The following is a 16,248-nucleotide window of genomic DNA, read 5'->3' as shown; positions in this document are numbered from 1 at the left end:
AGCATCGTCTGGACCGCTGTAAAGTACACCGGACTCTAGAGCAGTGAAAATGTGTTCTCTTGAGTGATGAATCACACAATATGGAAGTCTGGTGGATGAATCTGGGTTTTGCGAATGCCAGGAGAACACTACCTCCCGGAATGCATAGTGCCTACTGCAAAGTGTGGTGGAGGAGGCCCCTTAGTTACAGTGAAGGGTAGTGAAGGGGCTTAGTTTAACCCAAGAGCCCTGAATGTAACCCCATTGAACATGTTTGGGGTGAATTGGCATGCCAATTTCCAACCAGGCCTTCTCATCATTGTCTTACCTCACAAAAGCTCTTTTCGATGAGCAGGCACAAACTCCTGCAGACATACTTGTGGAAAGCCTTCCCAGAAGATTGAAAGCAATAGTCACAAAGGGTGGGGGAACTCCAGATCAATGCTCATGGGTTTGAAATGGCCCAACAAGACCATATAGGCCTTTGGTCATATAGGGTAGTTCATATAAAAAGAATAGACTACATCATCTAGGTCTAGAGGCATCTTGCTCAAGGTACAACATGACACATGAAATAATCAAATGGATCTTGACTTATTTTGTGATATAACTTTTTCAGTAAAGTTATTCTATCAGGTGTGTTGTTACATGAAGCTGTGTCAGCACCAGAGAAATACATGTTTTAATTACCGTATTTGCTCGATTATAAGACAAGGTTTTTTCCAGAGCAAATGCTCTGAAAAATACCCCTTGTCTTATAATCGGGGTTATCTTATAATCAGATCTCAAATAGGTCTGACTATGAGACTAAGATCCAGATCCCCGCAGCGCTGCAGGGGACCTGGATCCTCCTGTCCCCCCCCTAACTTACCGGTGCTTCTGACTCCCCGGTGTGTTGTCCGGGCAGCGGGTAGACGTCTACGCGATTCGCGTACTCAACATCCGCTGCAGCCGGAAGGAGGTGCGGTTAGCAGCGGGGGTTGTCTGTGTCCATCGCACAGACCTACCCCGGCTGTCAGAGAGAATTCCCCAGTGCACACCTGACAGCTCCAGTGCGGGGAACTCTGATCTCTGACAGCCGGGGAAGGTCTGCACGATGGACACAGACAACCCCCGCTGCTAACCGCACTTCCTTCCGGCTGCAGCGGAAGTTGTCTACGCGAATCGCCTAGACCTCTACACGCTGCGCCGGAGGGTGTTAAATGGGGGGGCATAAGGCATTTCTGGAGGCAGAGTGCTCTATGAAATGCCATTTAACCCCCTTAATGCCACTCTGCCTCCAGAAATGCCTCTATACGCCACTCTGCCTCCTGAAATACCTTATACCTCCCTATATGCCACTCTGCCCCATAATATGCCTTTTAACCCCCTAAATGCCAGAGTGGCATATAGGGGTATAAGGCATTTCTGGAGGCAGAATGGCACATAGGGGGGTCAAAATGCATATCATGGGGCACAGTGGCATATAGGGGGTATAAGGCATTTCTGGGGCAGAGTGGCAAGCCTGGGGGCAGATGTGCATAACTGGGGGGCAGGTTGGAAAATAGAAGGAAATAAAAACAAAATATTTTTCTCAATCGTAGGTTTTAGTAAAAAAAATAGTTCGCATAGTTTACATGAATTAACATTTACTGGTAAAACTTTTTTCCATAGGGTTGTCTTATAGTCAGGCTATTTCTTTTTTTCATAAATTGATATTCAGATTTTGGGGGGTCATCTTATAATCAGGGTTGTCTTATAATCGAGCAAATACGGTATTTGTTGCAAAAATAGTATTAGTATTTGAGTGTTGTTGTATTTAGTTAGAAAGATGTGTCTCACAGATGAATAATCTGTTGACATTATTTTGTTCAAAGTGCTCATCATTAACAAAAAGTAAGATAAACAGATGGTATATCACTATATTGAAGCATTAAGTGCCTACACTATGTATCATTTTCTTCCAGAAAGCAATTCCACAGGGGATGTGATATCTAGTCCTTCCAGTAACAAGGAGCCTCCGCCTTCCCCAATGAGCGACAAAAAGAAAAACAGGAAAAAGAAAAACATGACTCCTTCCAAAACAGAAGGTTCAACAGGACAGGCAGATGGTACGTGTCATATTATATGCTTTTACCCATAATCCATATACTTTATTGCACTGTATAGACTGACCCCCACGGCAGATGTCAATACACTATTGTGTATGAATAAATGATATGGTCCTTACATAAAGCTTGAAATAAATCCCCAGACCATTTTTAATGCAACGATTTCTGTATGTTCATCAAAGTGGTGTTTTGAGGATGTTACCTGTGAGCCCTTGGGACATCATTGTCACCAGCTATGGTCCGTAATTAACATGCTTGTTTGACAGCCCCAAAAGTAAATTAAAATGTAATACACAATGATTAGATTTTTTCAAAAGGCTTGGTTTCTGATCCCTCATACATTAGAAAATGCAGACTTTTGCTCCAAAATGCTTGAAGGATTAGTATCTCGAAATTCAGACATCCATTCTGAATCTGTATCCAGCAGCTTTTACTTACACTGGACACAGCTGGACACTGCTGAGAAAATCAACATAATTAAAAATAATGAAAAATAAAAAAATAAACCTTATTTACATATGGTTAATTTATTCAAAAATCTTTCCCAAAGTCGGGGACATCTTGTCAATGTTTATACCTCCTAAAGAGCAGTTAAAAAACCAATGTGGTGCAACAACTTTATTATACAATGATTTTAAAACACAAAATGCATTATTGAAATGCATTTATCCAAATATCCGTATACCCGTCACATAGAGTGGATTTGTTATTATCTTTTGACCATGCATTTCTCTAGAAGTGGCAACAATGTATTCTCTGTTGACCAGTGCATCACATGCATACCCTCTTTCTATGAACTAATGCATCTTTTGTGTGCTTACCACTTCACCAGTGACCAAAGAGTAGTCTAGCGTAGGAGATGATATGTTGATGCCTTTAATACTTACCATCAATGATACATCATCTCTGATGTATCACACACGGTAGCTTGGAGGAGTGAATGAATGTGATAGAAACATTAACATACTTGAAGGTATTTAACAAAGTACAAGAGGCAACTTTATTTTGTGATATTTTTTTTATTCATGAAATATTATGTTATTTTTTATAAATGAAGAAATGAATTATTATTTTTTATTTTATTTTATGTTATGAAATGTTAGAACAAGAGACCATCATCTAAAGCTAGGGTCAGATGCTTAGATGTAATATTAAGGGAGTTTAACAATACCAGAGGTTGGTATATAAGCAGATTAGCCTGGCGAATATGCCAGGCCAATAACACCCTGTCCCTTCTCCTTTAAACCCATCTCTTCTTTGTTGATGAGAGCACTTTTGTGGTTTTCTTGTAAAAGGAACATATATATGTGCTCACCCAACATAAGGCTTATACAGTCAAAACGTTGGGGGATCTCACACCGGGTGTCTGCCTGTGCTGTGCTTGTACTATTTGTAATGCATTTAGTATGTTATTCTATATATTTTATGTATGCATTTTGCACTTTGATGTTATTGCACCCAGTTTTACAAATATACGTATTTTTACATGCACCTTTGTTGTCCGTGCAGTCTTTATTAGTGCTTACATTATACCATTTATTGTATTCATCCAACCCAATCTCCAGAATATGACATGTACCATATTTGCTTGATTATAAGACAACACCCCCAAAATTAGAGTATTAATTAAGGAAAAAAAGAAAAAACCTAAATATAAGACCGCCCTATAAGAAAAAATGTTACTACTAAACATTAATTCACATGTAAACTATTTTTTCATATTTAATAAGTGCTATGATTGAGAAAAATGCATTTGTTTTTATTTCCTTTTTATTTGCCAACCTGCCCCCCAGTTGTGCACATCTACCCCCAGGCTTGCACTACCCAACGCTGCTACCCGACGCTTCCGCCGGTGCTTCTATGACTAAACATGTGCTCCATCATAGAAGCCCCAGTGGAAGTGCCGGGTGGAAGCAGCGGTTGTCTGCGTGCATCGCGCAGAAGTTCCCCGGCTGCCAGAGAGGAGGATACAGGTCCCCTGCAACCAATAGAAATATATTTATAAACATTATATAACTTGCCCTTAATGCCTTTTTGTAAATCAGCTTCAGGTAATATAGGGCCCAACATATTTAAATCAACCCATGAAACATTGCTACCCTTGCCCCTGGATTGTAAAGGGTCAAGCAGCCTTAGAGGAAAGAAAGTGGATTAGGCTATTGTAGGTTAAAATTACCAATATTTTGGAGACCAGGGAGGGAATAGAGACAGGGCAATAGTTTGAAGGTGATGTGGGATCTAGGGAAGGTTTCTTTAGAAGTGGGAGAGATGAGAACTTGTTTGACGGTGGAGTGGGAACACACCAGTGGAAGGCGAGAGGTTGAAGAGATGGCTTTGGGAAGGTGTAAAGAGACTGTAAAGAGAAGGTATGAGATGCAAGGTGATAGGGTCAAGCGGCAGGTAGTGAAGTGGGGCAGCATCACAACCTGGAGGTGTTGAGGTACCTTTTTCATATTATCATGAAGGAGGATGAAGGCCTGACGCGTTTCTCCAGTATGAAGGCCTGTGCTGATTCTGCATAATGCATAATTCAATAAGTGAGATGACTTTGGAGAATCTTTGATTTCAATTGTAATAATGCATGTAGACTGAAACTACAACTCTCCTGCAAGCTTTCCTCTCAACTTTCCCTTTAGAGAAAAGATTCTAAAATCTCCCTGAAATGTACAACTGATTGATCCTGGGAAGCAACAAACTGGCCAACATTTAAGGCTGTTTCGGCACAAGTCATTGCTGAGTTTTCTTTATCATCATTTGTTTAGTATGGGGTATACTTAGAATCTTATTATGATCAGGAGGAACTGGTAATGGAAAGGTGGTAAGACTGTTAGTGTCTGAAATAATTCTACAATCTCTTTTCTGTCCACTCCTCTTTTTTAACTTATCTTTTGACCTGGACATCTTCATTTTTACTTTCTTCCCTTGGTTCTCTCTGCTTCGCTGTCCGGGACTCTCTTCCAGCCAAACGCAAAATGTGGAAGCTAAAAACATTTGGTAGTTTAAGAAATATTTATAAAACAGGTAAAAGAACGCAGAATAATTTGTGTGTTAATGTTTGCATGTGTGTGCATGCATGAGCACTGTGCAGTATGTAAAATTTATTTTGCTTTACATCCGGCTTGCACCTAAAAGAAAAAAATATCAATAATGCAGAGTGGTTAAATGGGAGCAATAGGCACTTGGAGAATGCCATTGGTTGTCATAGTGATTGCACTACCTTTATCACTTTGGACCAGCATTTAAACATTACCCCATGTAAACTGCAAACATTTACCACCCAGAAATATGAGGTCAAAGTGCATTCTGGTAAGTATTTTGTCTGGAATTTACACGTACCTGTTAGTTTTTCCCAAATACATATTTTGCCCTTAAATAATATGTAAAGATTGCGGGGGTTCAAATCCAATTTAGAAGAAGTTGACCTGGTTTCAAGCCAAAATTGTAATCAAGCATTTACATTATTAATTAAATTATACCAAATAGTTGCTACAGCCTTAAAATGTATAAATGGCATATAAACACAATTTAATCAGCTTATTTGTATTCTTATATAAACCATTACTCCCATGATCCTCTGCCTTATACAACATTGAATTCAGTTGCATCTTCTTTTGAAAATTTAATTTTATATCCTGTAAATATGTCCTATTCTTATTTACAAAAACAGATAGGTAGATGCCTTTAGTGGTAAGTAAACTTGGTTTCTGGGTGGCCCAGCAAGATGGGCCTGCTGGTACTTTCCTATGATCTACTTGTGTCTGCACTTTTTGGTTCAGGTTTGGATGTTAGTTGATGCTTTTTGATATATAATACATATACATATATAGTTGTACATATAGTTGTAGAAAACGAAATACTGTGCAAACTAGAGCCAATTTATTGAGCGATGTATAAGCAGGCATAAACAGTGGGTTGAGACAAGCAATGCTGGTGCCTAATCATTTTCGTATTTTCCAGAAGAGGAGAACTTTGAATTCATCATTGTCTCCAGTACCGGTCAAACATGGCATTTTGAGACAAGTAGTTTTGAAGAAAGAGACTCTTGGGTACAGGCCATTGAAAGCCAGATCCTTGCCAGTTTGCAGTGCTGTGAAAGCAGTAAAAACAAGGTAATATTCACAGTCATAAAACCAGACCCTTTTGTCACTCAACTTTCTGCAGTTGTTGTAGTTCTATGTAGCGTATCTCGAAAAATATCAAGGTAGTTCCTTCTCCCCTGCTCATGAAGGAGCATGACTGCAAACAAGGAGGCAGGGCTTGGACAGGTGTGTGCATGGCAGCGTTTATGGGCAGTCGTGTGTGAGGGCAGTGTATGTGTATATGTGTGTTTATGGACAGGTGTGTGTAAAGGTAGTGTGTATGGGCAGTCATGTGTAAGGGCAGTGTATGTGTATATGCGTGTTAATGGGCAGGTGTGTGTAAGGGCAGTGTAAGGGCAGTGTAAATAAAATGACCTATGTAAAAAAAAAATAGCTGGGGGGCACAATTTTCCATTCTTGCCTCGGGCACAAAATGAGCGGCTAGCCGTAGCGGCATTGATTAGCAGGTTATTCACTACTTTATGTGTTTTTTTGGCTTGTTTTAGGCACGTATGGACAGCCAAAGTGAAGCTGTAGCTATCCAAGCCATTCGAAATGCTAGAGGGAATGCCTTCTGTGTGGACTGTGGTGCACCAAGTATGTGTCACATGTTTTCCCAACATACTGAAGATACTTAAATTGTGTTAGCATAATTTAGATCACTTTTTTCTACCTGGCACCTTTTAAAACGACCATTGCTCTTTGTGGAACACAAACTTACATAGGTACTATAGATACTAAACAAGTAGGTACATAAGTACTATAGGTATTTAAAAACTAATAAAGTATCACGGGTATTAAATGTACTAAAACTAATAAGACACCCAGTCTCTTGTTTATGACCACATAAAACACTGAAATTGAAATAATGAAATAGACTATAAAAGGCTACAGATATATATATATATATATATATATATATATATATATATATATACACTGTTAAAGGGAATTATCTATCAGAAATATTTCATATGAACATCTCATTCTCCCCATTACTTGAGCCCACTTCAGTAAAAGAAGAGAGTAAACATGGGAAATGACAGGAGTGTCCCTTTAAATACTGTTTTTTTCCCATCTTACATTTCGTTCAGTTTGAGGATTATGTTTTAACGATAAGGGAAGCCTGATTAAGGTTGTTCTTTAATAGAAATGTTTGCTCGCCCTAGACCCAACTTGGGCCAGTTTGAACCTGGGTGCCCTGATCTGCATTGAGTGCTCAGGAATCCACAGGAACCTTGGTACACATTTATCCCGGGTCCGCTCGCTTGACCTAGATGACTGGCCTCTGGAGCTGACACTTGTGCTGACATCTATCGGCAATGAAATGGCCAACAGCATCTGGGAGATGACAACACAAGGAAGGACCAAACCGCACCCTGATGCCTCCAGGTACAACTGAATCACTGGGGATAAGGGTAAAATATGTATCTGTACATTAATCAAATTATCCATAAATGTATGCGACTCCAATGAAGATAGTATAAATCTCTTTTATTTTCAATCAAGTATCCAAAAGGACAAGAGCCGGACAACGCTTAACACGTTTCAGACATAGATGGTTAGTCATAAACTAAAGTGTCCAATCCAGGAAGCACATTTTTAATATCCTAAACAATCTCCACGTAATAGAACCAAATAAAAATAGTAAAAAAAAAAATCCTCCTTTTAGGTAAATAGATCAAACATGTGATATCTTGAATACACTGTAAACACAATGTATAATGTAATGAAGTGAATATTAATATTGTGTTAATACTTAATAATGTCAAACTATAATAAAATAAAAGTGATGAAAAAAGAAAATAAATATAATAAATGTAATAAATTCAACCCCTTTTAAAAATTAAACATACATATAACAGATCGTAAATATTGTAAAGATTGTAAATATAAGCAAAATATAACAAGAACTTTTAAATGCAATGAAAAAAATCATGGATCTCTCACAAATTGAATCTACATGGATATGAACCAATCATAATAATAATGATCTATTTGTAACTATTATATAAATATATACTATTTATATAATATTTACAAATAGATCATTATTATTATGATACAAAATAATTATGACTACAAAATGAAGAAGAGACTAATAATTAATATATAGCAGTATATTGAATATCCCTCATCGAGGCAAGCTAAATAGTATAACTTAAATACCAATACTATATAATAAAATAAATAACATAATAAGAAAAAAGTTGTTACATCAAATTGTGCAATCAGGGTGTTGTGTGCGCAATTCAAATATCCAAAATACTTCCTTCTGGCATAATCTTGAGCTACTGAGCTAGCAGAGGCGTATCTAATGAAAATACCGCCTATGGCAAGCAGTGAAATTGCGCCCTGGTCCAAATAACTATAGGTATAGATCAACACACAAACCCAGATAAATTGAAATTCACTTGTGATCTCAGCACTGAAGGTATATATCAAATAAACATAATCAGACATACAAATCCTGTATTTGCAGGTATATCGCGGGTATAGATCAAATAAATACATGGAAACAGCATTGCAGGTATTAATCAACTGAATAAGACATATTAACCCTGTATTTGCAGGTATACATAAATAATGTATGGAAACATAGCATAACAGATATGGATCTACAGAATAACACAAAAACCCAGCTTTGCAGGTATAGATCAATTGGAATTCACATAAAAACACGGCATTAAATGTATATTTAAAACCCCCTAAATTACAGAAGTCCAAAGTCAGCCCTGGCATTCACACTGCCCACATAGAACCTGACCAGCACCCAGATAACACACATAAGATTTGCCATCTTTGTCCGCAAATAGCCCAGCACAAGTCAACTTTGTCCCCAAACAGTCCGGCCTGTGCCATTTTTGTCCCATATACACCCTGCCTGTGCCATCTTGGTCCCCAAGGCTCAAACCTCCTGCTAGTGCCATCTTTGCCCTTCCACAATTATACATCTATGATACATAGACACTTTTACAGTCACTCACTAATTCACACTTTCATTCAGACAACTCATCCACACATTAACTCATGCTCTCCCTCATTCAGACAATTCATCCACACATTAACTCATGCTCTCCCTCATTCAGACAATTCATCCACACATTAACTCATGCTCTCCCTTATTATGTAAAAAATCAGAGGTATTATACATTTCCTCTGCCCAAATACAAAATAACTTGTCAATGTAACAACCGTAATAAACTATATTGTCCACAAAAGGCATATGCTCACCAAAGAATACATTTATTTATATATTTATTTATATATAATTCATATAGATGTTAGCATGTGAATACTAACTAATACAGGCTTATCTGTTTAGTTTAAACGAAATATGTTACTCTATCTCATTTATCATTGGAGACATAGTTTGAGTTAAGACTTTTTGGTGTACTTTTTCTGCTATAGAGAAGAGAGAGAATCGTGGATCAGAGCAAAGTATGAACAGCGATTATTTTTGGCTCCTTTAAAGAGCCCCGGTGTCACCTTGGCTAAGCAACTCTTCAGAGCAGTGCAAGAGAAAAACCTCTACAATGTACTGCTACTCCTGGCTCACAGCAATAAGGAGCAGATCAATGGAAACACTGGCGACAGGGACCGACGCACAGCCCTTCATGTGGCCTGTGAGCTCCCTCATGTGGTGATCACGCAACTACTGGTGTGGGTAAGCGATATAGATGCGATCATGCATTTTATTAACAGTCTTTAAGGGGAAAGCTAACGTTTGGGATTGTATGCACAAAACTAAATGGATAGAGATAAACGCTGAGCTCTCTCTCTTTTAGATATAGTGATAGGTTTCAAGTCTAGAGCTACACAAAAAAAATGTTGTCAGTCATGTTAGAGAGGTAATTCATGTGACTTAACTCGGCAACACTCAACAACCCCAAAAGAAACAGTATCTAAACTTTGCTAAAAGCTGAGCTGCTGTTTTGTAAATGTGAGTGGCTGCGAGTTAAATGTAAGGAACTACAGTCACCTTGGGAGTTGGCAAGATGGGTTTAAGATGACTCGTAACTCAGATGAAGTAAACATCAACTTCAACCCAACACATGTCAAGCAGATGAGTCAGATCATGATGTTATAGAGGGTGCATGTGAGTTAGTGAAATGGTGAAGCTTTGTATTTTTTGTATCTTTAGGCTTAATAGACTACACTCACCTTTCAGTGCTCCCCCCCCCAGGAGACAGATTGTGATATTATGCACAATATTTACTGTCTACAAAAAGTGTGAAGAAAAAGTAAAATTTATAGCAGAATGTATCCCTTACCACTTCTAAACCACATTGATTTCATTCACTAGGACATAGATGTGATCTATAACACATTCATCTATAACAGACATGTTTTAAGGAAGTGGTTGATAACTTTCTCTATAGCTCACCTCTTTCTTAGCCATAACTGTGAACTGAACCATAGTGAGTTCACCCTTGTATTTCTATTTGCATCAAAAAAATGTCAGATACATTACAAAATGCTTAGAATGATCTTTCTCACTGAGTGTTTTTTGTGTATCATATGGGATAATTAGTTGTAAAGCCTAAATATAAGCAAAGAGATAATTAACCTGCACCAATAATAGAAGTGTTTGATTTTCTTCCAGTATGGGATTGATGTCAAATCTAGGGACAGCAACGGCCACACAGCCCTATTTTATGCCAAGAAAGTTGGAAGCCAAGAGTGTGTGGAAATCCTACTGCAACATGGCTGCCCCAATGAAGCTTCGAGTGCTTTCGCCACTCCCATCCTGAGAAGAAAAAGCAGCTCGGCCAGCATTCCAAGAACTGATTCTCGAACTGCCCTTGTATAGCCAATCATGTCAGTATCAATGACAATATGGCTGGAATCAAATGACTATGTTCCCAGTGACAGGCTTGTCCAGTTACTCTCCTGTGCCAACATGTGATTGTCTTTGTGATGGATAAGCAGAAGTTAAAAAGTGTATATACAGATAAAATGTGTATATTTTGGAAGAAAAAAAAGAATAGCTAGCCATTTTAAAGATCTTCACCCATTTCAAGTTTTTTTCCAACCTTTTTTGTCGCAATTATCCAGTGTGATAGTATCTAATGCCTTAACCCTTTTGTTAGTGAAGGAACGTTTTGAACCTTACAATTCTTGTTTACAACAGGCTAAATTCATCTCATCTTTGTGCAGTGTGCTACTTTTCTAGAACAAGTTTCAGTGACTAAGGTAGAGATTTGTGTTTTTGTTATCTGACTCGAAAAATGTATGAAATGGGTCAACCAGAGAAGAGAGGGTCGTATTCTTGGATTTAAGTTATATTAACACCTTATTTTCGATCAGTTTACTGATCAGTGAATGAGTCAATTTTAATATTAGGTTTACAAAAAATGCTTTTTCTGTCAATTGATTCAAATCAGTTTTTCAGAGTGCCCAGCTCTTATGAAGAAGTGTTGGCCATTGAGGGAGTATAATGCTACCTCTTATCTCTACCCCACACTTGGTGACATGGTTAATAACAGGCGTTTTTCACTGACACATCTAACCGGAATTGTTATGGAGCAGAATGTAAACAGTTGCATTTCACATTAAGACCATGCCTTGGACACATCAGTGTTAGTGGGGTCTCTCTAACAGCTGCCACATCAAAAACGAAACTTACAATAATGAAAACTGAATTTTGCCTACATTGCCTAATTCAGAAAGAATGTAATTTTAGGTGTTGCCATCAGTTCTGTTAATAGCGATGAGCATTGAAGGTACAGATGATGGGGTCAGTGAAGATTTTTGGTGATATAAACTTTGAATAGAATTTGCAACCTTAATTTACCATCTTAATTATATGGCAGGTTGCTCCAGTATTTTTAAATTAATTTAATTTAATGCAGTTAAATGAATTAAAAAAAGGGCAATTCCTGCTGTTAGAACAGTGAAAGCCTCTGAACACTACCGTGACATTAAATTAAAAATGGGTTTAAAAGGGGAAGTTCCATGTAAGGGAATTAAAAGCTTGAATTTCCAGTGTAAGTGCTATTCCCAACAATATATAATTGGGCAGCCATATTGACCAAAGTGTTTTTCTCTAGTGAAAAGTTCTTCTTTTCAATTGATTGGCTATACCTGGCACATCAACTTCCTGTAAGTCATGTGAGGCCACACAGCCATTTAAAATCTGCCTTCACGATAAAAGGGACTTCATTGTGAAGCATGTTCTATAGTCTATAATTAGTTAATAATCCCATGTTAAATATGGTGAGCTAACAAAAAGTCCTCTCATTTTCCCATATATAAAGAAATCATTTTATGTAATGCAGTCATGTGTAGTTTTTATTGTCCATAGTAACATATGGACAATAGTGTCTATAGCTCTGCCCTTTTAGCTAATAATCTAAATTTTGGATCACCATTTATAAATTACCTTACACAAAACCTGTTTCCATGTTTCAGAAAGCTGCTTACATCCTAGTAACAAAAGTGATGTTGATTTTCATAATTTGTCACTTTAATCAGGTACTCAGAATATTCTTTTTCTTTTGCTCCACTAGGTGTGTAACACTTCGATCTTATTTTACCTTTTTGCCAAATTGAGGATCACTATTTCTTTATATCAGTAACCATTACATTATTCAAGCAAGATTCATATTTTTTCCAGTGATCATACCTCAAAATAAATAAAACATTGTAAAAGATTTACCTCTACCCTTAGACAGGTAGATCACCAATCATATTACTTTTTATTCAATATTATCGGTCTTATTTACCAATGTTCATTTATTCTGAACAGCTTTATTTTGAAAATAATATATTATAATAATTATTTTGGATAAGTCCCCCATGCAAGAAAGCAGATGAAATCAATGGGAATTGAATGCGACTGAATGGAAGCATGGATGACGTAAAACTTGTTAAATTACCCATGAAGCATTGCAAACAGTGGATTCTCACTGTCCTTGAATGTATGAGAACAGACGTTTTTAATGCAAATCAATGTCTATGTTTGATTTATTAAATATTAGATTCAGCCTGTGCCCAGGTGCAAAGTGGTGAAATTGTGTTTCTGTACACATGACAATATATTTTGTGATCTTTCTGAGTTGTTTTAATTTATTGATTTTCCAGAACAGTAAGGCATTGGTTGGATGTGACTATTTCATTTTTTTTTGCGTGGAGTGGCCCAGCTTTAAGCAATCTTTACAAAATGTATGTTGTGGTGTGCGAGACAGTGATGAATATTTAAGAGCTGCAGTAAATGACTATTCCCAACGTTAAAAAAAAATATGGGATGGAGATCAAGCAGCTCATTTGTGTTTTACCTTACTTTAAACTATTGAGTGACAAAACGGTGAGCAGTGTTTAGCTATATTCTGTTGAGAATAAAAGTTGTATTACTTTATATGCCACAGTTGGGAAAGGCAACAAAGCATACCCTTAGAAACGTAAAGGGTTAAAATATTTTACAACAAAATAGTTTGATTGAGGCTCTCCTGTATAATGGCCAAATTCCACTCGTCTGTATCACGGTTTAACATGGTAGGCCTTTAGGTTTCTAGGCCCCCCAGGAAACTATGCTCACACTTGCTTGTTAACACATGAGAGATCCTAGTGGTGGTCATCTCACCAGGAAACCACCCTAGGGAGTCCCTTAGGTTCACTATATAATAGGGCTGGCCCTATTTGTAGCCCAACATTGTACAATTCTGTAGTGCCATCGGGTCTGGGGTCTGGTTCAGAGGCAGAATTAGAGTTTGGAGAAGGAAGTTTTGCATTTTACTGTCATGTAAAACAAATTGTGGCGAGATATCTCTGTTAGTGATTTTATTGATAATTATCAATGAGCCTCTTCTCACTCTTTTTAGGTGTAAGATTAACGTTCATAAAATGCCTTCTCAGAGCCTGCCACAATTTCTCTTGGAAATTTAGTTGACCCTAGGCATAATTTGTCCCTGATGCCCCTCTACTGTATGCATTTGCTTACAAAAATTGAAGAGGACCTTTGTGGTAGCACCTCCTCACCCGCTCTAGGAAGTACTAAAACATCTCCCTTCATTACTCTGATCAATTATAGGTATACTACATACATTATATTAAGAAATCCATGTGTAAACAAATCTAGTTTGATGATGGTAATTTTGATTCAAAAGGCAAGACATGGTTTCCTTCTACACAGGGTGCCTAGATGGCTGGGGGCACATTTCTAAAAACGGTGTAATGCAGCCCTCCAGTATTTACTGATAAAAGGAGCCATTTTGTTTCCCAATTTTTACACATGGATTAAATGGCATTAATAACTTATGTTGTCTATCAAAACAGGTATGGGATTCCAGCAGTGTAAGCAGAAGAGCCTTAAAGCACTTGGTGGATGGGGATTTTGACCCCAGAAACGTGCTGTGATAAAGAGGGAATATTAAACTCTCAAAAAGAACAGTTATGAATGGCTAACTTCTCTTTCAAATAAAACATTTGCCTTTAAAATTGAGAATGTTAGACATCTTGATATGGTTTTCCCCTTCAATTCAAAATAGAATTATGTTCAAATGATAGCAAAATAGTGGGCTCAATCACAAATATATAGGTTTTTTTTACAAAATATTTCACACATGTACAGGCACCGACGATGCCTTTTAATACAGAAAGCAATTCTATTGAGGCCTTCCCACTACTTAAAAGGGACCATTTTGACATAGTTTTTTAAAATAATTTGAATCACATTCTTGGGTAATTGGGAATCATTGCAACCATGCTAGATATCCAAAGGCACTATTACTGCATTGCAATATCTGGACCCCTGGTTCTGAGAATTGGTATTGGAATACACTGTGTACATTTGGATTATGGAACATGCTGGTGGATGATCTTGGTATATGTGACTACCCATAACCATGTGTCCATTACTCAAACAAGAATTACTGCCGTTGTAAAAAAAAATAAATAAAAAAAACAATAAAAAATGTTTCAAAATTTAAAAAAGGGAGAAAAACATCTTATTGAAAGATATAGCAGCATTGTATTTTTATATATGTTGGCTTTTCAGGCTTCTTCATTTTTCCAGTGGTACCTGTGACACTGTAGGAGCTGTGATTGTGACTGACTTCTTGCAATCCCTCCCTTAGATAGGACGGCACACTGCCTGCTAACACCTTCACTGAAAGAATAAAAATTAGTTATTGAACATTTATCAGTCAAAAAGCTTGATATATATAGTGTCCATTCATAGCAATATATATATATAAAAAAATCCAGAATAGTTATCCTCATATACATTTAAGTGGCAATCCTGATTTCTCTCTTGCTTGGAATCACTGTTACAGATTCATTAAGTAGAAGTTTGCTCTCTGGTGCATATTGCATTCTAAATTGTTACAAGAAAGGGATTTGTTTGGAGGTTAAGTACCTCAAAATGATTACTTTTGGGATGGCGATGCACACTCTTGCTAAAATCTTACCCCATGATAAAAGATTTAGATTTGAGATGTGTACCCATTTTAGTATTAAGTCAAAACAAGAGTTCCCCATCGGTTTGTAGGGTTTTGACCATTTACCAACCAGCTGTTGTGTTGGATGGTTTCTTTTGCCCTTGACTGTAACCCTGAGAAGATCCTGAAACCTCTGTCACTTTTTCTTACAGTGAAGAGCTTAACATACAGTGCTGTCTTGGCAGACCACCCACTATCCCCACCCTTAAGTCCCAATAATTAGAAATGAAATTATTTGTGTTTATGCTTTATTGGCAGGTTTATTTTGCAACAATTAACTGATGTAATATAAGATTTATACAATAAAGTGTCAAAATGTTTATTGTAGATTTTTTACATATTGTTTTATTTTTTTGATGTGTGTGTGTGTATGTGTAAGTTAATGGAGCTTATTTCCTAAACTTAGGCTGGCCTTTTTATTTACATGTGAACGTGTGAAGTTGGCTTTAAAAGAAAAAGACTATGGGCAGCTAGATGCTATAAATTAACATTCTATGTTATTACAGTTAAGGTTGGGTGCCAGCAGGGATAGGCGCAGATATGTTTTACAGTGGACATTTTCATTTGTTTGCTATATTATCTTTTACTAGGTCCCTATAGATGTACAGGTACTTCCATAAAAGGTGGCAGGATGGCCCCTTTTACAGCAGTAAACAGTGA

The 16,248-nt window shown here is 37.3% G+C and overlaps 1 protein-coding gene across 2 annotated transcripts in view; it reads left to right on the top strand.

Moving 5' to 3' along the window:
• Window positions 1–11,683, top strand: part of AGAP2 (ArfGAP with GTPase domain, ankyrin repeat and PH domain 2) — a 110,429-nt gene extending 98,746 nt beyond the window's left edge. The window contains exons 12-18 of one of the 2 annotated variants that reach the window (XM_053455776.1): window positions 1,926–2,069; window positions 5,031–5,090; window positions 6,030–6,178; window positions 6,655–6,745; window positions 7,318–7,540; window positions 9,560–9,815; window positions 10,755–11,683. In XM_053455776.1, the coding sequence (XP_053311751.1) occupies window positions 1,926–2,069; window positions 5,031–5,090; window positions 6,030–6,178; window positions 6,655–6,745; window positions 7,318–7,540; window positions 9,560–9,815; window positions 10,755–10,961 (1,130 nt within the window). In that variant the 3' untranslated portion in view covers window positions 10,962–11,683. The remainder of the gene's footprint in view (window positions 1–1,925; window positions 2,070–5,030; window positions 5,091–6,029; window positions 6,179–6,654; window positions 6,746–7,317; window positions 7,541–9,559; window positions 9,816–10,754) is intronic. The other variant, XM_053455777.1, reaches the window with a different exon arrangement.
• Window positions 11,684–16,248: the final 4,565 nt, after the last annotated feature.

Source organism: Spea bombifrons, chromosome 2 (genome assembly GCF_027358695.1).
Source record: "Spea bombifrons isolate aSpeBom1 chromosome 2, aSpeBom1.2.pri, whole genome shotgun sequence".
NCBI classification, from domain to species: Eukaryota; Metazoa; Chordata; class Amphibia; order Anura; family Pelobatidae; genus Spea; species Spea bombifrons.
The sequence above is the reverse complement of the archived record's forward strand: the minus strand, read 5'-3'. Positions and strand labels throughout refer to the sequence as shown.